Source organism: Bos javanicus, chromosome 16, assembly GCF_032452875.1.
Source record: "Bos javanicus breed banteng chromosome 16, ARS-OSU_banteng_1.0, whole genome shotgun sequence".
Classification (NCBI taxonomy): domain Eukaryota; kingdom Metazoa; phylum Chordata; class Mammalia; order Artiodactyla; family Bovidae; genus Bos; species Bos javanicus.
In genome coordinates, this window is record NC_083883.1 from 32341484 (window position 1) to 32368395 (window position 26912).

At 45.6% G+C, this 26912-nt stretch overlaps 1 protein-coding gene across 2 annotated transcripts in view; it reads right to left on the minus strand.

Moving 5' to 3' along the window:
- The window catches only part of KIF26B (kinesin family member 26B), a 517632-nt gene that overhangs the window by 20389 nt on the left and 470331 nt on the right, over positions 1-26912 (minus strand). For both annotated transcript variants that reach the window (XM_061382452.1, XM_061382453.1), the window contains 2 exons: positions 8569-8731; positions 4151-7559 (listed from right to left, as the gene is read on the minus strand). In XM_061382452.1, the coding sequence (XP_061238436.1) occupies positions 4151-7559; positions 8569-8731 (3572 nt within the window). The remainder of the gene's footprint in view (positions 1-4150; positions 7560-8568; positions 8732-26912) is intronic.

The window sequence follows — 26912 nt, forward strand, 5'->3', positions numbered from 1 at the left end:
CACCTACATGTCCGTGCACCTATCATAGCGGGGCTGGCAAGGAACGGTGGAGGGACAGATGAAAATCCATCAACAGAAAGCAACCCACAGCTTCTGTCATCTTATGACACTCTCAACCAAGAACCTATAAATGACTCCCCATTGCCAACTGCAATAATTCTTATCATAGTTGCCAGATGCTCAAGGAATAACTTGATCTGGGCTTACGTTTTCTGTTTATCATCACATCCATTAAGAATATTACCGTTATTGAGTTAATCCCACTCTGTTGTCCATAAACCACGCTCTTAATGCCCCAAGCTGCCTCAGCCGACAATGCCCTTTGTCCCAGCATCCTTCAAGGCCTGGCTCAATTCCAGTGTTTCCCTATAGCCTTCTTCAACTGCTCTGGGCCATCTTTGTCTAAATATTTCCTCCGCTTAGCCCTCACTTCCTCACTCAGCACTTGGCAATGCATCTTGGTTCCTGGTTCACTGTTCTCTGTTTCATGTTCTTTGTCCTTGCTCTCCGATGAGATTACATACTTTTCACAGTGGCTTGGTTTTCTATGCTGCCTGGCCCTTCCCAGACACACTTGCGACTTTCATATCACCAAGCTCTAACAGCACAGAAGATGTCTGATCGATGTTTAACAACTTAAAAATAAATCCCATTGACTATGCATCATCTTATGGAAAGGAAGGCATATTAACACCAATATTCTTTATGTTATTCGCATCATCTTATACAGTGTAGGAACCACCTCTACCAACCCCTTCTTTTTACTTCTATGTGAGAAAACTGAAGCCCAGAGAGTATAGCTACTCCCTAAATGTCACACAACCCAAGACCCCAAGTCTCCTGCCTTTCTAGCTCAGTCTTCCCACTGCACCACGCCCATAGGAAAAGCCCAATCTGCTCACTCTCCACCAGCATGGATCTCCAGGAATGGGACTGGAAAGGTGAACCATCAGGATGTTTGGTTTCTCTACGTGTACTATAAAGCACTCACAGAGCTCAAGGTTCTCTTCCTAGTAATATATTTCTAGTTCGTTTTCACTAAGGAGATAACAAAAGAATTTAAGTTTTCCAAATTCGAAAGCAACCTCCACTAACAGATGACTGCTTGCCTCCCCTGCAGTTCCCAACATCTCCAGTAACTGTAAAATCCAGCCATCGAGCTAGGAGTTTCCTTTGAGGAGCTTTATGGCTTCTCTTAAAGAAGTTGCCTTTGATTTATGCTGATCATGTCTGACAGTCAGCATTTCTCTTAATAATAATCATAAATAAGTGAGACAAGGTCACCTCGCATGCAAGGAGCGTATCTCCACTGCCATATCCATTAGGGAGCCCAGGATCTACAGCAGCTGCTCACAGAGGTTCGATGCCCTCAGTACTCCCTATGAAATCCCATCTCTGGCACCAAGCCCAGTGCTTTGATTGTACACCAACAGCCAAACCTAACGAGGGACCTTCAGAGAACACATTTCCAAACAGAGGCAGCACCAAGCAAGGACATGTGCAGGGTCTGTGGTCCACTTTCCAAGTAGTTGCCTTAGTTTTTCTTCCCCTCTACTCCAGTGCAACAGCCAAACCAAACAATTCAAATAAAAAAAAAAAGGAGTCAAGCTATTGAAAGAATAAACTGGATAGGTAGATTCAAGATGCTAAATTAGAGTATGTGAAAGCACTCTGTAACACTCAAATGTACGTGAGCACATAACAAATGTCTCACAATAATCTGGATTTTGAAGACAAAGATTGGGTAGATTGTAATGAATAAGGTTTATCAAACAAGTATTGGGAAGGCCAGACCTTTATTTATTTATTTTTTTTGCCAAAGGCTCTGGCTTAAACTTTCTTGTTATTTTTAGTAACCACTATCAGTACATTTTAATGCCCTTGACTCTGAAAATAGGACTCAGCAGTTGTCATGTCATGCTGAATAGATTTCTGTTCTCCACTTGTATTATATGGGATTCTGCTCCCAGGTCTGGTGGTGAGATTCAGGGCCCAGGGCCTGATGTGGGGCACCATCAAAGTGAATCAAGGCCTGATGCACACAACACCTGGGAAATAAAAACGTCGAGATTCTGACAGCCACGATGACTCCCAAACATGCAGGGAGGCTAACATCCTCATGGTATTTCATAATCTGTGATGGGATGGGTGGATGGGGCAATCTATTAATACCTCATAACATCTAGAATTACAGCATGACTGTGTTGTCCCCTGAAGTTTTTTTTTTTTTTTTTGAGGCAGACAAATGGTTTATCGTGTGCACTGACCACAGTCCTTACATCTGAATTAGAATATTCCAGAGTTTGTGCCTGTCTGTAGTGTGAGAATAGGAAAAAGCAACCCTGGGGTTGAGAGAAAAAAACTTGAGAAGCAGTTGCTGGCTGGAGCAGCTGCAGGAAAAAGGAGACCTTTCTTTTGGGTCTCATCTCATCTTTTAATTCCAAATGTGCTGGTGGCATCAATATTCCATTGGGCAATGGTTTCTGAGAGCTCCAGGTTCTACAGAAGGAGCACAGTGTAGCTAAGGACAGGCTAGGAGGGCTGGACAACAGGCCACTCACACATCAACCAAGGTGCAGAACTGCATGTGAGGCTCTGCAGGAGACAGCTTTCTTACAAATGAGTCCTGTGCTAAAGATGAGTGGCGGCAAGTTCTCTGAAGGCCGTTTAAGAGCAAAGATGAGTCAGCAAAATTCTCAAGTAGCTAAAGATGTCCTTGGTTTCTTCTGTCTTCTCTCTTTGTCCCTTTCTCTTTTTACTGACCTTTCACCTCGCCTACCCTATGGCCACCTGAGCCATCAGCTCTGACCTAGGTCCTCTTCTCCTTGCCCATCACAACTTACTATCACATGTTTCCCCAAACTCCAAAGAGACAAATCAGTGGGCTTTATACACAGCAGTTCCTCCAGAGGACTTATTTGTCTTTTGATAGGAGATTCCTGGACATAGCAAAGACTTCCTCCAAAAGCATGCATTTTGGTTCCATAGTGAGGGGGTGGTGTGCTCTCTGTGTGTGTGTGTGTGTGTGTGTGTGTGTGTGTGTGTGAATGTTGGATATTTCAGGCCTGACTATTCCACCAGTGTGTGTGGAGGGGGCAGTGGGGTGGAGGTGGGGTTGCCCCCACTGCACCTTCCATAAGACAGTGGGCTTCATTCCACCCCAGAGAACGGCTGCTAGGCTCTGGGGACCACTGGGTCATAAGGGTAGCTGCTGCTGCTGCTGCTAAGTCACTTCAGTCGTGTCTGACTCTGTGCGACCCCATAGACAGCAGCCCACCAGCCTCCCCCGTCCCTGGGATTTTCCAGGCAAGAACACTGGAGTGGGTTGCCATTTCCTTCTCCAATGCATGCATGCTGCTGCTGCTGCTAAGTCACTTCAGTCGTGTCCGACTCTGTGCGACCCCATAGACAGCAGCCCATCAGGCTCCCCCGTCCCTGGGATTCTCCAGACAACAACACTGGAGTGGGTTGCCATTTCCTTCTCCAATGCACGAAAGTGAAAAGTTAAAGTGAAATCGCTCAGTCGTGTTCGATTCTTAGCGACCCCATGGACTGCAGCCTACCAGGCTCCTCCGTCCATGGGATTTTCCAGGCAAGAGTACTGGAGTGGGATGCCATTGCCTTCTCCGAATGCATGCATACATGCATGCTAAGTCGCTTCAGTTGTGTCTGACTCTGTGCGACCCTATGGACAGCAGTCCACCAAGCTCCTCTGTCCACAGGATTCTCTAGGCAAGAATACTAGAGTGGGTTGCCATTTCCTTCTCCACATAAGTGTAGCTACAATGACCTGATCCCTTGAGTGGTTCTAAACTGCAGTATTCTTGGTCCTTGAGCAGAGAAACCAGGTGTCTGGGGTCAGAATGGGGAGATCTCATGCAGGAAGAGGCCTCTTCCCGCCCCCCACACCCCCACCCTCCACAACCCATGGCTGGTGAGTGAGGAGCGGTGCCCTGGGGGCCTGCCTTCTCTCTGGGCTGAGACTGACCAGCATCACTGCCTGAAGCCTGAGTGATGCCCTGACGGAAGGTTGGTTTTGACAGTGATGGCTCTGTCCCCAGCAGGTGACAGGTGGCCGGGACAGGGGTGCCTGGGCTCCCATCCCTGCATCCCAGGGCCCACCCCACGCCCACCAGGTGCCCACGTCTACCTGAGTTGGCGCGCTTCTTTGGGGCTTTGAGGCTGCGGCAGCGCCCGCCCACGGAGCTGCTGTTCTCACTCATGGAGTCCTGGGTGGACGATGCACTGCCAGTGGCCTCGCTGTCGCGCATCATGCTCTCATAGCCACTGCTGCCGCCGCTGTGGTAGAAGAGCGCTGTCTTGCCCATGGCGGGCGGCAGCTCCCCGCTTAGCACGCTGCTGTTGTCGCTGCCGTGGCCGCTGCTGCAGCGGTGGGGCCGGCGCGGCGGTGTGATCTTGCTGTAGGGCGAGGGCAGCGGGGCGGTGGGCGGCGGGCGCTCGTCGGTGGGTATGGCGCGGTCCTCCGCCTCGGGGCCCGCGCGCCCAGGCGGCCCTCGCCCGCCCGCGCCGCCCTGCAGCAGCTCCGAGATGCGCCCGTTCACCGCCCGCAGGGGCAGCTTGGATGCCAGGCCAGAACCCCGGCTCCGGCTCAGCGACTGGGTGGACCAGGACATGTGCTTCCCGCCGGGGGGCGGCCCGGAGCTCTGGCCCACGGCCTGCGGCAGGGACTTGGTGGAGAAGCTCAGGGTCTTGGTGGTGGAGGTGGACAGGCTGCGGGCCTTGGGGCTGGCCAGGAGCAGCTTGCTCACGGCGGAGATCTTGGACTGGCTGGCCTTGGGCGAGGCCCCGGCGGACTGCGTGGGGCCCGGGTTGGTGGGCGAGGCCCCGGCGCTGCGGCCCGGGCTCCTCCCTGTGCGGGGCATTGTGCTGTCCTTGCCCGTGTGCAGCCGGGAGCTCATGGAGGACAGGCTCTCGGCCCTCTCCAGTGAGAGGCATTCGTAGTGGCTGACTGTGGTCCTACCCAGAGAGTTGGTCCGGCTTGCCAGCTGCTCCAGCTTGGCGCTGAAGAGCTTGCTGCTGCTGCTGGCATCCTTCATCTTGCTGCTGGGCTCGTCGGGGAAGCTGGCCAAGAAGGGTGCAGGTTGGTTCAAGGGGCTGCTGGAGCTGCTGCTGCAGGCACTGTGCTGTGGGCTAGCCCGGTTCTTCTGGTCCAGGCTGGACTTCCGGACAGGGGGCAGCGGGGGAGTCCCTTTGGGCCGAGCCAGGACACAGTGCTTGGGGGACGCTACCTTCTTCTCCAGGGTGGCCTTGGAGGGCTGGGTGCTGGAAGCCGAGCCAATGCCGTTGGTCTCTGAGGCGCAATGGTAGAAGAGGCTGTCTAGCTCCTCCTGCCTGCTGGCTTTCTGAAAAGCCCTGGGAAGGCTGCTGGACTTCAGGCTTTTGTTGAGATGCACGGGGCTCTGGGCAGCCACACTGGGCAGGGCCATCTCACAGCCATCCACCACTCTCCTGAAGTTGTCGGCCCCTGGGGAGGCAGACACCTCACCACTACTGTTGCTCAGCCTGTCACTGGGGCTGGCCTTCTTGTCCTGTTCTGCTCTGGCCTCAGGCTTTGGGGGGCCCGTGGCTGTCTCAAACCTACTCCCTTCTTCATTGGGATAAGCATTCTCTTTTTTTACCTCCTCTTCTCGTTTCAGCCAGGGGTCCTCAAATTTCATCTCTTTCTTTGCACCACTTTCCTTGCTCTCCTGGGACTGGGCTGCTTTGGGGACTGAGCTGACGGTGGCCAGGGACACCTCAGGCTCTTGGACGTTTCGGGGGCTCATGGAGATGCAGGGGTATACTGTAATGTTGGTCTTCATGGGGATGTACCCTTCGCAGTTGCTCAGACTGGCCGTATTAGAGATGGTGACCATGGCCTTGCCCAGAGTGGATATCTTGCAGCCTTTGATGGGGGCTGCCTTGTTGAAGGAGTCTTCCCCCATTTCAGACAAGATGAGCAGGTTGTCGGGGCCTGCCTTGGGCTTCTCCCGGCACACCACCGCAGTGTTCTGGATGCTGCCGACAAACTCTGAGGCAGGAGGATCTGCCATTGCTTCCCCGTGCCCAAAACACGCCTGTGCTATGAAACTGTGGCATGGCTGCTCACCGTCACTGCCTGTGCTCATCTCACTCAGCCAGGAGCTGATGGAGGAACGTCTGCTCCCCGCCTCCCGGGCCTTCTCGTCCAGGTTCAGCTTTGGGAGGGGCAGGAACTGCGTGATGCTGACCTCGGACACAGGAGCCACGTTCGAGTAGCACTCCAGGTCCTCGCTGATGCTGCCGATGATGCTGACGGGCCGGGAGCCTGAGGCCAAGGCCTGCACCGAGCAGTCGCTGTTGAAGCTGATGATGCTGGTGGGGCGGCCACTGTCTAGCACCCCGCTGATGGTCAGTTCCTCCACCAGCGTGAACACCAGCTCGTCCTCACCATTCAGCTCCAGAGGCTGCTGTACCGTCACCATCGTGGTGCTCAGAATCTCCTTCTTGGAATCTGGGGAAGTTGCTGCCTGATGATCGTCATCCACAGGGGTTTCTGGGAACCCTTCGCTCCCAGTAGACATGGATTTCTTCAAAACCTGGGGACTCATTCCAACCGGGGGGGTGCGTACCTCGGGCTGCAGCAGGGACTCACTAGACACCATGCCCGAATCCTTGCTCAAGGTGGGCAGTGGGGCCGGAGAAGGCAGGACCCCCTTCTGGGTGTAGACTTTGCATCTCTGGGAAGGAGAGCTGGCCGGCTTGTACTCTGAGGTCTTGGACAGACTGGCAATGCCCAGCCTGGGGGAGCCCATGGGCCTGGGCTTGCCTTCCACAAAGCCGCAGGAGTTCAGGCTTTCCCGGCTACTCCGGAGGCTGGGGCTCTGCGCGAGCTGGGAAGAACTGTGCTGGCTGCTGCTGCCGGGGATGCTCCGGGGTGAGGCACGGGTGGGGCTGTTGGTGAGCAATGCGGCAGGGACCGGGGAGTGATTCCTCTGCACCTTGGAGGCCGGGGGATCCGCACCTTCTCTGTCTGTCAGCTGGCCGTCTGAACCATCGTCTTCCTTATCAGACTCACAGAGCGGGCTTGCTCCGGCTGCCTGGCTCAATGGGACACTCTTGCCTGCCTGCTCCGCCCCAAACTGGGCTGGCAGCTCTTCGAAGGGGAACTTGCTGGGCTCCTCGCTGCCATCGATGCAATCCAACCTCTCCTGCAGCTCGGCGAACGTGTTGCACTTCAAGCAGTCCCTTTCCGATTTGCTGGCACCGGCCTCTCCAGCCTCCGTGGACCGGCTGTCACCCCTGGCCTTTTGCAGGGCTGGCACAATAGGGACAAAATCTGGGGGCCCCTCGTTGTCAGTGAGCTCCTTGTCAGAGAGGGCTGTGCCGTTTGGCCCGATATAGATGACCGTGTCGCAGGACTGCTCGCTGCTGGAGGAGTAGTCAGGGTCGCTGGACAGGTGAGGGATGGGGAAGTCTGACTCGACGGCGGCCCTGGCGTGGAAGGGTCTTAGCTGGGTGGGCCTGCGCATTCTGCCTTCCTCACAGGAGCTCTCTCCCCCAGAGGAGCTCGATGTGTACTGTGAGTGAGAGGGAAACAGTTAGTGTGGTGTCGTGGGGCAACTGGCCAGGTGACTGGCGGAGGCCATTGGCTCCACGCAGGCCATCCAGACCCCGGGCCATTACCCGAGTGTGCCAGGCCAGGTGCCCCAGCTCTGCATGTCATGCCCTCATACTACTGTGAGGCTCACTGGGGAAGCAGAGGCTGCTCATGAAAGGGGGTGACCAGCCCAGGTCCCATGTGACCTCCTAAGGACTTGAGGGGGTCACTAGTTTGCACACCCAACCATGTATGACAGTTTGTGCCATGGGACACTGGTTGGAAAGATGTGCTTTTGACCAAATATATGTGTGTTTATATATTTCTTTTATATATATATATATATATATATATATATATATAAAGGAGGGGAAAAAGCCCCCACAAATCACCAGCTGGCCACAGACCAGACTGACCACAATCATAATGATTTTCTCAGACATTCTTGTCATACCGCCACTGTCCTGGCTTTGCCTCTGCCTGAGAAAATGAGCCCAGTGGTTTCATCAGCCAGAATCAACCACTGAATTAACAGGACAACACCCCTTGGCCTGAAAAAGTGCCTCCTGGAAATGCACAGGAAGTAGGGACCCCTGAGCAAGGAGTAAACTAACAGTCTCCTTTGGGATCAATCAGTTGAAGGACCAAGGTAGGCAAGATACAAACTATGGATATTTCCCATCGCTCTTAAAAATTTTCACCTCAAAGTCGCAATCGTTTAAACTCTCTAACGTGAACCAAGCACTCCCCATTAGGAGTCCAGGCTGGATGACTGAGGAAATCACCAGCAGTGGGGAGGGGACGGGACTTCTGTATCCGCCAGGAGGTAGTCCTACCCCGAGGTGGATGCTGAGCCAGGCCTTCGGCAGCCAAGCTCACCAGGCCCCTGGTGCTGGGGGGTTAGAAACAGTGATTCCACTCTTTCTGACTCAGTTCCAGGGCAGGGCTCCGAAAGCTGCTTCATCCTCCGCACCCAGCAAACCCCTTACCTTCGTTTTCTTTTTCTTCATCCTCAAGACTCGCGAAGCGATCTGGATGGTGGACAGGGTTTCGGCGTAGTTTCCAGCGGCGGCAGAGATGTGAGCGATCATGGTGGTGCGGCAGTTCACGTTCCCCAGGGACTCCCGCAGCAGCATGGTGAGCTTGCTTTCTCTGCCAACAAAGTGAATTAAGGCTGTATTAGTGGGCCATGCTTCACTCTGGCTGTCAGGGTAGGACTTCAGAACCCTACATGGCTTGCTGTGGGCAGTGGGGTTCCCCCTCCTTTTTTTTTTTTAATGCGTACTAATTAACATCATCTTCTACATGAAGCTATTTGTAGTTGGCAGCTGAGCAAGTGCTTCTAACCCCAAGGATGGATAGCACCTCCCTTGGCACCACTGTCCTGGCTGTGATGGGGCATTCCTGTGTGTCTATGCATATGACACTGCCCAAAATGAGGCCTGGGAATAGAAATGAGAGGCAGGGATGGGGAGAGAGCAACTCTGTGACCCGTGATTGGACATGCTATCTGCATATTGGGCCTTTCTCTGCAAATTTCCATACCAGGCAATCCCTGCAATAAAAAAAGCACTTTTCCAGCCATGAACTTGTATTGAAGAGCTATGTGTTTATAATACATGCAAGGTTTCTTTGGCCAAGGAGTTGCACCCACTTTAGTGCCATTGTCTCTTAACATATATTTGCACATGGTAGTGACAAAGGAAAAGGTATTCATATTCCTGATTAAAACCGGGGACACACAGACATAGACCCAAGCACTCAATCAGCAACAGAAGGCAGAACTTTCTAGAAGGACTCCTCTGGGGATTTTGCAGGTGCTGTGTGGGGCCAGTGTCCTGGGTAATGAGGCCCAGGAGTTTAGAGATGGTGTTTCTAGGCTCTTTAAAAAGTGATCTGAAGGAACGACTCATGTTTTCTCTTTCATTCCTGAACTTGTCTTGACATTCTTCCTGCCTTGCTTTTAAGAGGCTTCTGCTTACGTCATCATCAACTCTTGCTTCTTAACTGCTGCCAAATGTCATTTTGTCTCTGGAGCCGTCCCTGATCCTGAAGTCTGAGGGAGCCTCTTTGCTTCCCATGCCCTGTGTTGAGTTTGTTTTGCCAGAGGAGAGGGGATTTGTCCTCAGGCTTGTAATCCGGTTGTCAGGGCCTCCCTTGTGGCTCAGATGGTAAAGAATCTGCCTGCAATGCAGGAGACTCAAGTTTGATCCCTGGGTCAGGAAGATTCCCTGGAGAAGAGATTGGCTACCCACTCCAGTATTCTTGGAGAATTCCATGGACAGAGGAGCCTGGCAGGCTACAGTCCATGGAGTCACAAAGAGTCAGACACGACTGAGTAACTAACACTTTCACTACTTTCAGCAGTCAGCCATTGCCCCCCTCTCTGCCCCCCACCCTCCCCCACCCCAGTCAGCTCTCTGGAGAGAGACTATCCAGCTCAGGAGACCCCGTGTGACATGCAGGCCACTGTCAGCAGAGATTAGACCTCAGAGACAGAAAACCACTTCACATGTGACCTGCATCAGACCTTCAGGGAGAACAGACTTGTGTAAGAGCAATAGCTTCCCCTTTCCATCTGGGACCAATTAAGGTGTCAGTTCGGAGATACTGGGCTCACTATGGCTCAGTGCCAGTACAATTTAAAAATATATCATAGTTTCCCTTCAAGGAAAACACTCAGTGATAAAAGCGGTGGAACGAGAATGCTATGGACTGAATGTTTACATCTCCCCCAAATTCATGTGTTGCAGCCTAACGTCCCATGTGATAGTATCTGGAGGTTGAACCTTTGGGAGGTGATTAGGTCATGAGCGTGGAGCCCACATGAGTGAAATTTTTACCCCTATACAAAAGAGCCTAGAGAGCTTCCTTGTCCTTTCTGCCATGTGCGGGAACAGTGAGAAGATAGCTACCTATGAGCCAGGAGGCAGGGCCCCACCAGGCACAAATCTTCCAACACCTGGATCTCAGATTTCCAGCCTCTAGAACTGTGAGGAATTCACTTAAGTCCCTCAGTCTATGGGATTCTGTTATAGCAGCTTGAACTGACTTGGACAGAAAAGTAAGTGGGTATGGAGGAGGAGCCCTCCAGCCCTAGCTCCTGGCTCTAAACATTTATCTTCCTTCAAAATGTCTATCAGGAACATCATGGAAACCCCCAGAGCTGACAACCAGATGGGGAAGTCAAGTTTCCTTCCTGGCACACATTCTCAGTATAGACACTGTACATGGATAACTCTAAGCCTTTGTCTTCCATATGGGAAGTGGGAGATACATCCCATCAGAGTTAAGTTGTGATCATGTATGGTTAATTCTTATTTGTTATGACAGTTATTTTTATTAAGTCTCCGGGAACACTGAGCTAGTGAATGCTGAGCTGTGCCCCTAGGGGAAATATGTGCGTTTATGTTCCTGAGACCCCTGGGTCACAATATTTCATCAATTGATCAACACATAACCTTGTTTTATGTGCATATCTATTTAAAGACATCCTAATTTCTATTTCTTATAAATAATGAATTATATGTACCTTCTATATAATAAAACACTAGCTGAGAAGGATTTAACATTTCCTTGACTCTGGGTAACATGACCATAAATTTCTTTGGCTTTCAGCCTTACAATATTTTCCACTATGCTTTAAAAGAAAAAAAAAATGAGCATATTATGAATCCACCAGTACAGCCTGTTTCCACAGTATCATCATGCACTTCGATGTTACTTGAGTACTTTCCAGAACTTTGATGCATATACATCAGTGAATTTCCTCTTCCTGGATGTACCATATTGTTGATTCATTAACACTGAACTCACACCAACAGCACTATATCGTGCCTGAATGAAGCTTCTCTCACACATGTATTTTTTCTGTAAACCACAGCCTTCTTGCACTACACAACTGCAGCACTATACCTGGGGGCTACTTTACACAGTGAAATCACCAACAAAAAGCAGAGAAATACAAAAAAGTGTCACTAAATAGACTGCAAAAAACACCCTTGTTTACATGATGAGAGATGAAACAAGAAGACAAAGCTGTTGGCTTGTCCAGTCTCAGCTGGGAACATGTGCATTGGGTGGCTCAAACTTTTTATTACTAAGCATGTCTGCAAATTACAATAAAACTATGGATTTTGAACATAATTCACAACATTGAATCTGAAAATGATTCTGAGAATCAACTGTACTATGAAGTTCCTACTGATGAGTCTTGTTCATCAGTTGCTCTGCTGAAGGCACACCCCAGTTATTTATCCACATGGCCCTGTAAAGGCCCCAGGAAAAGATACCAAAGACAAAACAAACAGATACAGCATTGTTGTATCAAACTGTTTGCCCTGTGTGTTTCCACATGATTCCCCCATTCATAAGTCAATCATGGGACAATTTTTTATTTTTAAGTCCACATTGTTGGAGGAAGCCAGGGCCTATGCGTTGCTTGGCAACAAGCATTTTAGCTCTCCTTTGGAAAGCCAGTAAAACTGCCAGGAAGATTGTTTCACATGGGCCTCTCTAGACTCTAAAATATACCTGATGAGAGTGAAAGATGGTGGCTATAAAGTTTTTGTTTTTTTCTACCTCATCATGACCCTTTAACTTGGAACAAAGACAATTAAGTTGGGAAGAGAAGGTGAAAGAAGGGACAAACTGTAGGTTTGACTCACTGTCTTTGGCAGGAAAATAAAAAGAGTGAAAAGTTTCTAGGGCAGTGATCAGTTCAAACTCAGTCTGCACCTCTGCATAGACACCGAGGCAAGAGGAACAGGAGAGCACAGGTGCAGAACTGCTGGCCACCGAGCCCCAGGGCCAGGGTGGGTGAGAACTTAGACCTGGGGACCCGTGCGAGAAGGATGGGTTGGGCGGGACGGGAAAGGATGGGCGACAGAGTAGGGTTGACTGGGGTCTGGGAAGGACCGTGCTGCTCTTCTTTCAGACAGTCACGTTCTATGCACACACATTCCACTTCCCTCCCACCCCACTGCACACATTTTTTAAAACAGTTTTTTAGAAAAATGTCTTGCTTTTCAAAATAAGTCAACCTTTTATTAGCCATAGCAAGAGAACACCAAAAAAATAGCATAACGAGTAAATTTTCATTAATTTTATAAGAACATGACAGAGCACATAGTACTCTAGGACACGAGCTGACCAACTGAGGCCCGCCAGCCCAATCCAGCCCCCTGCCTGTTTTTGTAAATAAAGTTTTATTGAGACATGGCCACACTAATTTGTTAACATATTGTCTCTGGCTGCTTTCACACGACAACAGCAGAGTCCATATATTTGCTATCTGGTCTTTTACAGAAAAAGTCCATTGACCCGTGCTCTAAAGTATTGACAAAAAGTGGTTTCATTTTAGACAGAGTGCCAAAAATTTATCAACAAGAACACAGAGGTATGTCTTAATTTCCTTGTATATGTGCTTGGTCGCTTCAGTCATGTCCAACTCTTTGTGACCCTATGGACTATAGCCCATCAGGCTCTTCTGTAGATGCAATTCTTCAGGCAAGAATACAGGAGTGGGCTGCCATTTCCTTCCTATTCAACAGTCTCTTTCTGACTTGACAGTTGTTCCTGTTGTCTTTCTTTCAGTTCATCTGTCTTTCTTTCAGATGTTTCCTGAAGGGAGAGCTTTAAAAATCAGCAGCATGGAAATAGGCAGAGGAACAAGCGCTGGTTTTAGAAAGCACTCAAGCACCAGGACACAGTCATCAGCGACTGCCCTTTCATTTCCTGTGTGATACAGAAGCAGAGGCTGTCCTTAAGGGGCGATGAGGCTGCTCACCCTCCAACTCGTTAACTTGTGAATGTCTACAGCGGCTCACTCAAATAGCATTGGGTGAATGTGGGCCCTCAGGAGGCCATCCTGCAGACTCTGAGGATGTGCAGAGCAGAGGCCCTAGAGCCTACTACCCAGTGAGGGAGACACACAGGTAAACACATGTTATCTGACTTTGCTGGTGGTCCAGTGGTTAAGGATCCACCTGCCAGTGCAGGGGACACAGGTTCGATCCCTGGTCTGGGAAGATTCCACATGCCACAGAGCAACTAAACCTGTGCTCCACAACTACTGAGCCTGCATGCTGCAACTACTGAAGCCCAGGAGCCTAGAGTTTATGCTCCACAATAAGAGAAGTCACTGAAATGAGAAGCCTGTGCACTGCAACTCTCTAGAGTAATCCCCACAACTAGAGAAAGCCTGAGAGCAGCAATGAAGACCCAGCCCAGCCCAAAATAAATAAAATGTTAAAAACCCAACACATTATCATACCATCCATTAAAGCCAATGACAGAAGAGCAAATCTAAAACAGCACATGATAAAGAAAGACCCTCAAAACTGGGAGCGCCCCCACCATCACCGTAACTCCCTGATGGCTGGGAGCACCCGGACTTCAGTGGGTATAGCACAGTTCTCTCCTTGGCTGAGATTCTCCTATGTGGCCTGGCGTCCAGGGATGTATCTGCTTGAGGCTCCCCCTGAACCCAACAGAACTCTAAATTCCTTTCTGAAAGGACAATCTGGAATCTCAAGATCATTGTTCACTGACCCTGAGAGTTGGGAAACTGTCCCAACTGGTAAGTTGGTACAGGGCCGCCAGGGTCACACATTTACAATGTTGGCCAGGTAATCTCATAAGAAAATAGATGTTCCTTTCATGACAGCTGTTAAATATATTTCTTCCCCAGAAAGGAGATGAAGAACTCTGGATGTAGGAAGAAAGGCATCTATTGACCATGTTCTTTTGAAGAGTAGTGAGCTCTGAATCACCAAGTTGAGCAACTCAAATACAGCACCATGGATGGGCCAGCCCTTCTTCAAGGCCTGATTCTTGTGGGAGAGAGCCATAAATGTCCACTTATAGACATGGATCTGTTTTAAAAAATATGCCTCCTTCAATGCAAACACAATGAGGGCACAAAAAAAAGCAAAGTGACTTATATTAATTCCTAATGAAACAAAAGGAAAGGAACTTAGTTAACCTCGAAAATTAATCTCCAGAACAATGTGCAAGAGAAAGATTCCTGTGGGCAGCAGACATAAAAATCACAAAGACATACACACATGTGACTTCCCAGACATATATACAGGCATGCTCTTTTTTAGAAAAAGGAGACAGTGCTTGTTTATTTTTAAGCAATACCACATTGGTGTTGAAGAATGGAAACCATACACACAGAATTCTTACAGATGTCAGATCAAGATAACAACCAGGGTTTATATGCCAGGAAAATTCTGGTATCCCTCATGTTGTTAAGGATATGACTCTGGAACTACATTGCATTCTAGAAACTCTCCCATTTTCTACCCATTTTACCTGTAAACTGCCAGAATGTATTGTAGAGCCCCAAACAGAGCTTGAGATGTGGGCAAGAGATGCCAAGGATGGATGCAGCTCCAAGATTCTAATCTCCCAGCCTTAGACCCCAAACACCAGGCCCCTTCATCTACCCACTGACCACCAGGAAGAGGAAAAAAAATAGGAAGAAAGAACAGAAAGGAAAAGAAGGACCAGAGATAGGCTAAAGTCATGAACTTGCACAAGTTTCTGGCTCTGCTACAGCCTCTCTCCCGCTGACCCTGCCTCCTTCCCATTCACATCCTACTGGTCTGTGAACATCCTTTTCTACTATTGTCTGAAGAGTCACCGGTGTCCTCCTGAGCCCAGCTCAAGTATTGAGGACAAGGGTCCCAAGACACCAGGACCTATAACCCAGTGCTCCCGGCCCAGGTGGTCCACATCTGAGTGGTTCTTTATCTCTCACTAGAAAGAGTGTTCATTGTGCAGAGGGTAGATTGAGTCACCAGGCCCCCAGGTGAGGGCAGCTCTCATGCCTCTGCTTGTCTTTATTTGTGAGACTACTGAGCTGTGACGCTGAAACACATATGTCCACAAGGGAAAAATCACTTCACTTGAGTTTATTTCCCTGTAAGGGATGGGTAGTCCCCTGTTCAGGGTTGCTTCACAGACATTTACACGTTTGGGAGAAGACTTCACATGCCTTTTTGCACGGGAAGCTGTCTGCTCCACAGGAATGGCCATTTCTCAGCAATGTTCCCTTCAAGGATGCCAACATTTCAGGGCATGAATTTTCCGGTTTCTGGTACTACAGAACAGCCCAAAGCTTGGTACAGGCCAAGCTATCCTACTGGCATACCCAAAAGGAGTTCATGAAGTTAAAGGGGTTTTGACTCAGTTTCAGATACTACTCCATTTGTACTGCAAACGGTGTGAGCAGGTCTGTGCTGTGGGATGCTAAGAACAAGAGTGCGTAATCCTGGCAACCTTGATAGAGAAGCATGGTTCTCAGGTCTTCCAATGAGGGTGACTTTAGCTTTCAGAATAAACCATTGGCTAGAATAGCTGCCTGCATCTGGCATGGGTGTTTGAGGTACCTCTGCCATCATTGGCATGCAGCAGTGTGGGAGATGGTGAGACTGTTCATCAGAGGAGAGCTTAGAAGAGGACCATATGAAGAATCACCCACTGCCAACTGATGGACCAGCCTTTATGATCCAACCAATATGGTGCCTGATATGAGTTCATGCCTTACCTAACCTGAGACCATCTGTTGGTGGAGGTGCTGAGAGGAGTCACAGTTAGCCTAACTGTTCTCCATAGAGCTCTTTATTAAATACTATAGAACTCTATTTTAAATACTATAGAATAGTGCCAGATTTTATTTTCTTGGGCTCCAAAATCATTGTGTATGGTGACTGCATATTATGCATGTATGTATGGTGACAGCCATGAAATTAAAAGCTACTTGCTCCTTGGAAGAAAAGCTATGACAAACCTAGACAGCATATTAAAAAGCAGAGACATCACTTTGCTGACAAAGGTCCATCTAGTCAAAGCTATAGTTTTTCCAGTAGTCAAGTACCAGTGTGAGAGTTAGACCATAAAGAAGGCTGAGAACTGAAGAATCGATACTTTCTTTTTTAAAAAAGTTATTTTAATTGGAGGGCAATTACTCTACAATATTGTGATGGTTTTTTCCATATATTCACATGAATCAGCCATGGGTGTACATGTGTTCCCCATCCTGACCCTCCCTCCCACCTCCCTCCCCATCCTATCCCTCAAGGTCATCCCAGTGCACCAGCCCTGAGCACTCTGTCTCATGCATTGAACCTGGACTGGCAATCTATTTCACATATGGTAATATACATTTTTCAATGCTATTCTCTCAAATCATCCCACCTTCGCCTTCTCCCACAGAGTCCAAAAGTCTGTTTTTACATCTGTGTCTCTTTTGCTATCTCACATGAAGGGTCATCAATACCATCTTTCTAAATTCCATATATATGCATTAATATACTGTATTGGTGTTTTTATTTCTGACTTACTTCACTCTGTATAATAGGCTCCAGTTTCATCCACCTCATTAGAACTGATTCAAATGCATTCTTTTTAATAGCCAAGTAATATTCCACTGTTTATATGTACCACAGCTTTCTTATCCATTTGTCTGCCGATGGACATCTAGGTTGCTTCCATGTCCTGGCTATTATAAACAGTGCTGCGATGAACATTGGGCTACATGTGTCTCATTCAATTCTGGTTTCCTCGGTGTGTATACCCAGCAGTGGGATTGCTAGGTTGTATGGCAGTTCTATTTCCAGTTTTTTAAGGAATCTCCACACTGTTATCCATAGTGGCTGTACTAGATTGCATTCCCACCAACAGTGTAAGAGGGTTCCTTTTTCTCCGCACTCTCTCTAGCATTTACTGTTTGTAGACTTTTTGATAGCAGCCATTCTGACTGGCGTGAGATGGTACCTCATTGTGGTTTTGATTTGCATTTCTCTGATAATGAGTGATGTTGAGCATCTTTTCATGTGTTTGTTAGCCATCTGTATGTCTTCTTCAGAGAAATGTCTGTTTAGTTCTTTGGCCCATTTTTTTATTGGGTTGCTTATTTTTCTGAAATTGAGCTGCAGGAGTTGCTTGTATATTATTGAGATTAGTTGTTTGTCAGTTGCTTCATTTGCTATTATTTTCTCCCATTCTGAAGGCTGTCTTTTCACCTTGCTTATAGTTTCCTTTGTTGTGCAAAAGCTTTTAAGTTTAATTAGGTCCCATTTATTTTTGCTTTTATTTCCATTACTCTGGGAGGTGGGTCATAGAGGATCCTGCTAAGATTTACATCAGAGAGTGCTTTGCCTATGTTTTCCTCTAGGAGTTTTATAGTTTTTGGTCTTACATTTAGATCTTTAATCCATTTTGGGTTTATTTTTGTGTATGGTGTTAGAAAGTGTTCTAGTTTCATTATTTTACAAGTGGTTGACCAGTTTTCCCAGCACCACTTGTTAAAGAGATTGTCTTTTCTTCATTTTATATTCTTGCCTCCTTTGTCAAAGATAAGGTGTCCATCGGTGCATGGATTTATCTCTGGGCTTTCTATTTAGTTCCATTGATCTATGTTTCTGTGTTTGTGCCAGTACCATACTGTCTTGATGACTGTGGCTTTGTAGTAGAGCCTGAAGTCAGGCAGGTTGATTCCTCCAGTTCCATTCTTCTTTCTCAAGATTGCTTTGGCTATTCGAAGTTTCTTGTATTTCCATACAAATTGCGAAATTATTTGTTCTAGTTCTCTGAAAAATACCATTGGTAGCTTGATAGAGATTGCATTGAATCTATATGGGTATTTGGGTAGTATACTCATTTTCAGTATATTGATTCTTCTGATCCATGAACATGGTATATTTCTCCATCTATTTGTGTCATCTTTGATTTCTTTCATCAGTGTTTTATAGTTTTATATATATAGGTCTTTTGTTTCTTTAGGTAGATTTATTCCTAAGTATTTTATTCTTTTTGTTGCAATAGTGAATGGAATTATTTCCTTAATTTCTCTTTCTGTTTTCTCATTGTTAGTGTATAGGAATACAAGGGATTTCTGTGTGTTAATTTTATATCCTGCAACTTTACTATATTCATTGATTAGCTCTAGTAATTTTCTGGTGGAGTCTTTAGGGTTGCAGATCCTCTCCTTTATGTAGAGGATCATGTCATCTGCAACAGTGAGAGTTTTACTTCTTCTTTCCCAATCTGGATTCTTTTTGTTTATTTTTCTTCTCTGACTGCTGTGGCTAAAACTTCCAAAACTATGTTGAATAGTAGTGGTGAGAGTGGCCATCCTTGTCCTGTTCCTGACTTTAGGGGAAATGCTTTCAATTTTTCACCATTGAGGATAATGTTTGCTGTGGGTTTATCATATATAGTTTTTATTATGTTGAGGTATGTTCCTTCAATGCCTGCTTTCTGGAGGGTTTTTATCATAAATGGATGTTGAATTTTGTCAAAGGCTTTCTCTGCATCTATTGAGATAATCATATGGTTTTTATCTTTCAATTTGCTAATGTGGTATATTACATTTGTTGATTTGTGGATATTGAAGAATTCTTGCATCCCTGGGATAAAGCCCACGTGGTCATATTTTTAATATGTTGTTGGATTCTGTTTGCTAGAATTTTGTTAAGGATTTTTTCATCTTTGTTCATCAGTGATATTGGCCTATAGTTTTCTTTTCTTTTTTTTTTTTGTGGCATCTTTGTCTGGTTTTGGTATTAGGGTGATGGTGGCCTCATAGAATGAGTTTGGAAGTTTACCTTCCTCTGCAATTTTCTGGAAGAGTTTGAGTAGGATAGGTGTTGCTGCTGCTGCTGCTAAGTCGCTTCAGTCATGTCTGACTCTGTGTGACCCCAGAGATGGCAGCCTACCAGGCTCTTCTGTCCCTGGGATTCTCCAGGCAAGAACATTGGAGTGGGTTGCCATTTCCTTCTCCAAAGCATGAGAGTGAAAAGTGAAAGTGAAGTCGCTCAGTTGTGTCTGACTCTTCGCGACCCCATGGACTGCAGCCCACCAGGCTCCTATGTCCATGGGATTTTCCAGGCAAGAGTACTGGAGTGGGGTGCCATTGCCTTCTCTGAGGATAGGTGTTAGCTCTTCTCTAAAGTTTTGGTAGAATTCAGCTGTGAAGCCATCTGGTCCTGGGCTTTTGTTTGTTGGAAGATTTCTGATTACAGTTTCCATTTCTGTGCTTGTGATGGGTCTGTTAAGATTTTCTATTTCTTCCTGGTTCAGTTTTGGAAAGTTATACTTTTCTAAGAATTTCCCCATTTCTTCCAAGTTGTCCATTTTATTGGCATATAGTTGCTGATAGTACTCTCTTATGATCCTTTGTATTTCTGTGTTGTCTGTTGTGATTTCTCCATTTTCATTTCTAATTTTGTTGATTTGATTCTTCTCCCTTGTTTTCTTGATGAAGGCTAATGGTTTGTCTATTTTATTTATTATCTCAAAGAACCAGCTTTTAGCTTTGTTGATTTTGGCTATGGTCTCCTTTGTTTCTTTTGCATTTATTTCTGCACTAATTTTATGATACTTTCAAACTGTATTGCTGGAGAAGACTTTTGAGAGTCCCTTGGACAGCAAGGAGACCAAACCAGTCAATCCTAAAGAAAATCAACCCTGAATATTCACTAGAAGGACTGATGCTGAAGCTGAAGCTCCAATACTTTGACCACCTGATGCAAAGAGCTGACTCATTGGAAAAGAACCTGATGCTGGGAAAGATTGAGGAAAGGAAGAGAAGGGGCAGACAGAGGATGAGATGGTTGGATGGCATCACTGACTCAATGGCCATGAGTCTGAGCAAACTCTGGGAGATAGTGAAGGACAGGGAAGCCTTGTGTGCTGCAGTTCATGAGGTTGCAAAGAGTCAGACACAACTTAGTGACTGAACAACAGCAAAGACAACATCAACATAGAACCCTTAGCACAAATATCACCATTTGGGGATGCCTCTGATGCAGGGAGAGATGTGTTCTTCCCATTGCCATTCTGTTTAGCCAGGGCTGGCATCATGGTGGCTCAACAGCTTTGGTGACTGTGCCCAGTGAGAGGAAGGAGAGCAGTGATCATGCCCAAACAGGGCTATTCCAGGTGAAGCAGTAGTTGTCTCCAGCAGGACTACATGATGAGCATTCATGAGAGCTCCCTGAGGTACATCAAAAATGATCTGGATAGAAAGACAGTTTATATAAACTGGAGGGTTTACATTGTGGGTATGCATTAAGGCCAAGGAAATTGGAGTTATGACTTTAGTCATCTACCCTTATACACATAGGAAGATGAAATCTAAGGAAATTTGGGCTGCATGAATCTATTTGATCCTGGATATCAGTGTTCTGTTTATCTGCTGCTAAGTCGCTTCAGTCATGTCCGACTCTGCGTGACCCCATAGACGGCCTCCTACCAGGCTCCTCTGTCCCTGGGATTCTCCAGGCAAGAATACTGGAGTGGGTTGCCATTTCCTTCTCCAATGCATGAAAGTGAAAAGTGAATGTGAAGTTGCTCAGTCGTGCTCGACTCTTAGTGACCCCATGGACTGCAGCCTACCAGGCTCCTCCATCCATGGGATTTTCCAGGCAAGAGTACTGGAGTGGGGTGCCATTGCCTTCTCCACTGTTTATCTGAATAAGATACAATTCACATTAATCCAGTCCACTTCATGACAAAGACCAGCTGTAAACAGGGAACAGGCTCAGAATCTTTCAAAAGAAGTATATCATGTAACTTGAATTTAGAGTTAACAGAGGTTTCAAGTTAAAATCCTAACGTATCTGCTTCAATCTCACTTAATGAGATATATTTGCAATTTCTGAAGTGGCTATAAAATATAGGTTCACATATAAATTAAATGTGTTTCATGAAAACTTTCTTACTTTATTCTTTTGCTTAACAATTCATTCCTTCTTATCTAGAACAAGAAAAAAACTTCCATCCTGGTCTAGTCATTGATCACTCAGTTACTAGAATCTGAATTACTCTAGATATTCTAAATCTAAGTTCTGCTCAGGAAAACATATATTCATTTCAAGACTGTAGCATGCGGGTATGACATAAGACATTTTAAAGGTAATTCATGTAATAAGAACACAATTTAGAAAACTCACTAATTCTAGGATACAAGGTTGAAAAATAGATACAAACTTCCAGTTACAAAATAAGTAAGCTTTGTGGATGTAATATACAGCATGGTGACTATAACTAGTAATAATACTGCATTGCATATTTGAAAGTTGCTAAGAGAGTAGATTGAGGCTTCCCTGGTGGCTCAGAAGTAAAGAATCCACCTGGAATGCAGGAGGACCCAGGTTTGATCCCTGAGTTGGGAAGATCCCCTGGAGAAGGAAATGGCAACCCATGCCAGTATTCTTGCCTGGGAAATCCCAGGAACAGAGAAGCCTGGTGGGCTACAGTCCATGGAGTTTCAGAAGAGTCAGAAATGACTTAGTAACTAAACAACAACCAGAGAGAAGATATTAAAAGTTCTTATCACAAGAAAAAAATGTTTTGTAACTTATGATGATGGACATTAACTAGACTTATTATGGTGATAATTTTGAATTATATACAAATATTGAATCATTGTGTTGTATACCTATTATATTGTCACCTTGCTTATTTAACTTATATACAGAGCACATCATGCAAAATGCTGGATTGGAAGAGGCACAAGCTGGAATCAAGATTGCAGGAAGAAATATCAATAACCTCAGATATGCAGATGACACTACCCATAAGGCAGAAAGCGAAGAGGAACTAAGGAGCCTCCTAATGAAAATGAGAGAGAAGAATGAAAAAGCTGGCTTAAAACATAGCATTCAAAAAATGAAGATCATGCCACTTCACAGCAAATAGATGGGGAAAAAATGGAAACAGTGACAGACTATTTTCTTGGGCTCCAAAATCATTGGAGATGGTGACACCAGCCATGAAATTAAAAGACACTTGCTCCTTGGAAGAAAAGCTGCGACCAACCTAGACAGCATATTAAAAAGCAGAGACATTACTTTGCCAACAAAAGTTGGTTTAGTCAAAGTTATGGTTTTTCTAGTAGTTATGTATGGATGTGAGAGTTGGACCATAAAGAAGGTTGAGTGCCGAAGAATTGATGCTTTTGAATTGTGGTGTTGGAGAAGACTCTTGAGAGTCCCTTGGACTGCAAGGAGATCAAACCAGTCAATCCTAAAGGAAATCAGTCCTGAATACTCATTGGAAGGATTGATGCTGAAGCTCCAATGTTCTGGCCACTTGATACGAAGAACTGACTTATTGGAAAATACCCCGATGCTGGGAAAGATTGAAAGCAGGAGGAGAAGGGGACAAGAGAGGATGAGATGATTGGATGGCATCACTGACTCAATGGACATGAGTTTGAGCAAGCCCTGGGAGTTGGTGGTGGACAGGGAAGCCTGGTGTGCTGCAGTCCATGGGGTCACAGAGTTGGACACAACTGAGTGACTGAACTGACTGATACCTGAAACTAATATAATGCTATGTAACTTACACTTCAATAAAAACTCTTTAATTGAGAACAAAAGAAAAAATAGAAAAATAATTTTAGAACCAAAGAGTATTAGAGCTGAAAAGATTCTTAAGGGTCATTTTATTTCCTAATAAGAGGACTGCCATTATTATAGGTGATCTGCTTACTGCCAGAATATTTTTAATGACTGAAAACTTCAAGGCAGCCTGGGTAATATTTTTAAGTAGCCTCAATTATTAAAAAGTTCTTTCTTATATTGAACTTATATATTTTTTATATTTCTAACCCACAGACATTCAACTCTATTTCCAAGGGGCATACAGGGTAAGAATCATCTTTTTGTGCACACTAGCCCTTCACATTTTAAAAGACACTTATCATGTCCTTAAATGTTCTCTTGCTTGGGAGTAGTCCATGTTCCTTCTATTGCTTGTCAAGTATTTCTTTGGTCATCCAAGCTCATACTAAGCCCTCCTCTACCTACCATATAATTTAGTACCTCCTCTTCACTCAGACTTGTCTTGACTCCTATGCAATAAAGAATATGGTCTCACCCAAAGAGATCTAGCTTTAACCTCAGCTTCTGGAAAGTAATCTGTATTGTATCTGCTGGGCATATCTTTGTGGAGAGTGGCGACTGGTCACACCAGACCATAGGGGCACACCCAATAGTCTTAAAGTGGGAGTTGGCCATGCCTGGAAGATCAATCACGTGATTTACTTCAGGGGCCTTGGGTCACATGGTATCAGTCAACTTAGAGACCAAATTCAGCCAGGCTGGAAATTAATCCATCATGTCTCTGCAATGAAGCCCCAGGTAAAACTGCATACCGAAACTCAGTGCATATTGTCACACATTGACAACTGGGAGGGTAACACATTCTATCTCCGCAGGGGAAGACAATGGAGGCTTCATGTTTGGAACCCCTCTCTCCCCAGACTCTGCCCTCTGCATCTCTTCCTTTGTATGCTTTTAATCTGTATCCTCTATAACAAGATGTAGCCTTGAGTACTTTCAGCGAGGCTTTGAGTCCTTCTAGTGAATTACCAGACCTGGAGGTGATTTTGGGAACCCCCTAAATGTGCAGTTGGTTGTCAGAGGTGAGAGTAGTCTTTTCTGGACTCTTCCTCTAATTTTGTAGTTGGACCCTAACTCCTTACAGTTGGTGTCAGAAGTCTTTGGCAGACTTGGCAGTTCAAGGACTGTGTCCTCAAACCTCACAGTTTGGTCAATGCCAGGTAGCTCTTTTCAACAGGATCCCAAGACCGTCGAGGGCAGGAATTAGGCTTTCAATTTGATCTTTCTTTTTATTTCGATTTTTCTTCACAGTAATTCAAACAATGTTTATGACTTATTAGCTCCAGGACAGAAGGGAAAGAGCCTATATTTATTTTTACTTAGTTTAGCATAATCAAGAGCTAGGAATGTCATCACTTTGTTGAAAAACAAAAACAATAACTTATAGAAGGCAAATTAGTAGACCTTACAGACAAATAGGATTCTCAGGCTGCTCAGTGGTAAACAGTCTGCCTGCCCAATGTAGGAGATGCAGGATATAGAGGTTTGATCCCTGGGTCAGGAAGATCCATTGGAGTAGGAAATGGCAACCCACTCTAATATTCTTGCCTGGAAAATCCCATGGACAGAGAAGCCTAGTGGGCTGCAGTCCATGGGGTTGTAAAGAGTCAGACAACGATGGAGTGACTGGGCACACATTCAGGCATGAACAGACAAATAGAAAATAACAGGTCCATAGATTTCCCATGAATTAGCAGACCAGCAAAAATAGAGTGTGGTAGTGAAGTTTAAGATATTATAAAGAAGTGCTTAATGGCTCATTAAGCAGTTACTGAACTCTGCAGACTGGTCTGTATAGATGCATGCTCATTATTTATTCCACCTGCAGGACCAGAATAGGAGTAATAATCATGTTTATATTGTTACTGAAATTTAGATTATAAATACTACTCTGACATTCTTCACATTATCTGAAGTTTTACTTTCTTTTACAAATTTATTTGGCCCAAACCATTATCATTAATTATCGATACTTTACAATAGACATTTCTATAGCCCTGTCACTTTTTATAGAGCCTTTGCAGTGGTTTATGACAGCTTTACTGGGGGAGAGATAAGGAACTACCTCAATTATGTTGCATTATGACCATTACACATCTTTTGAGTAAAGATGAGCTCATTGTACTATTTAGAGACTTTGCTATTCTTCAGCTTTAAATTATCCTCAGATTTAGAAGGAGGTGTTAATTCCAATGTCAAAGATCTCTTCTGCAGTAATCCAAAAGGCAATGATGGATGATAGAGATGGAGTCAAGAGTCACGTTGTCATGGTAACCCAGAGCTTCTCCCCTGATTTTTGCTCACCCTTGTTCTTTTCCATGGATTCTCAAAGAATTCTCAAGAAGAAAGAAAATGAAAGTTACAAACGGAATTCTTGATATAATAAAATCCTATTTTTGTCTAGTGCCTTCTATCAAATCTTTTCTACTGCCTTCCCACTATACCATCCCTAAGCTTCCTATATCACCTTAGTGATAAACCTATATTTTTAGAACATTCTTATGCTTTTTCATGAGGTTTTAATGTTTATTTCAGGTAAGAAACTTACATGAAGCTTATGTTTGTTTGATGTGGTATTTTGATGGTGCCTCTTTCTATGACTCAGTCTGTGATCACCCTTCAGGGTTGACATTAGAACTGAGCAAAATCTGGGCTTTGAAAATCTGCAAGTGTATTTAGAGTTCTTTCAAAAGAAATGTGTTTACCAAAAAAAAAGTTTTAAAGTCAGGGAAACATCTGGAAGGGTCTCATCTACTTTTTTAAACTGACTCTCTAACAAAACACGAAGATGACAGAGCAATGTGGGTGCTAGGTGAATTATGGGGCTTTTACTTTCCAGCTCTGGAAACCCATATGAACCCCTCTTCTACCACATTCCTTGGAAAGGCCAAAAAGAGGTTAAATAACATGAGACAAAGAATCTGGGCTTGACAATTACACTGCATTACAATCATGACTGTTTCCAGTCTCCTAAGTTCAATTTAGGCAATTCCATGCTTTCTTTCTATCAAAATAAAATGAACAGAGAAAATGCAAATTTGAGCCCTAGCTGTCATTTCGTTTGCCTTCACCTGACTGTGTTCTGATCATGTGCACACAAAGAAAGGAAGGTCCAATCTCTCTCTGCTCATCAGACTGCATGCCAGTGGGCACCCCTTGTGTTGTAGGGTAACCTTCCAAGAGAGGTGACATAAGCTGGATCATTATGTGAAGCCAGGGGTACAGAACATCCCCCTGTTGGGAAGGATTCACACCAGTACTTGGGAGGATGGATTAGATGATGAAACATGTCCTCCCTGTGATCTCAAGCTCATCTCTCTCCCTGTGCAACGGCTTTTCTTTAAAGGCAGTAGCATGGAGCTTAAAACAGGATTCTGATTGTCAAGGTCAGGCTAAGCCATTTGTGCCCTCTTCTTCCAAGCTTGCTCCCTAATCCTAGCCAATGGCCTTTCTAAGTCTCGGGAATGCTGAAAGTGGCTTCAGGAGGAAGAGTGAAGTGCCACTGCCACAAAGTTCATCACTCACCAAATAGCCCTTAGGTGCTTACCCTGCGAGTTGCTGACTGGCATGACCAAAGTTCTAATCCATTTGTTACTTTACTGACTGAAAATCTAGGAGGCTTCCTCCTTATCATATAAAAGATTACAATAAAGATAACTTGGGGGCTTTGAATCTGGGTTGGGCAGCCCCCTGAGGAGGAAGCTGCAAAATATTCTAAGGTGCCTTTCTGCACTGTGGACACTGTCTGTCCCACTCCAGTCACTATTTCTGGAACAAGGGCAGACGTTTGTGTCTCTCCTGCATCTGTGTTCATCCCAGCTCTCAGCCTGCAAAGACCTTTACTTCATTCCTGTCCATGGAAATTCTTCCATATACAACTCAATCCACTAATTATTACCCTATTAATTATT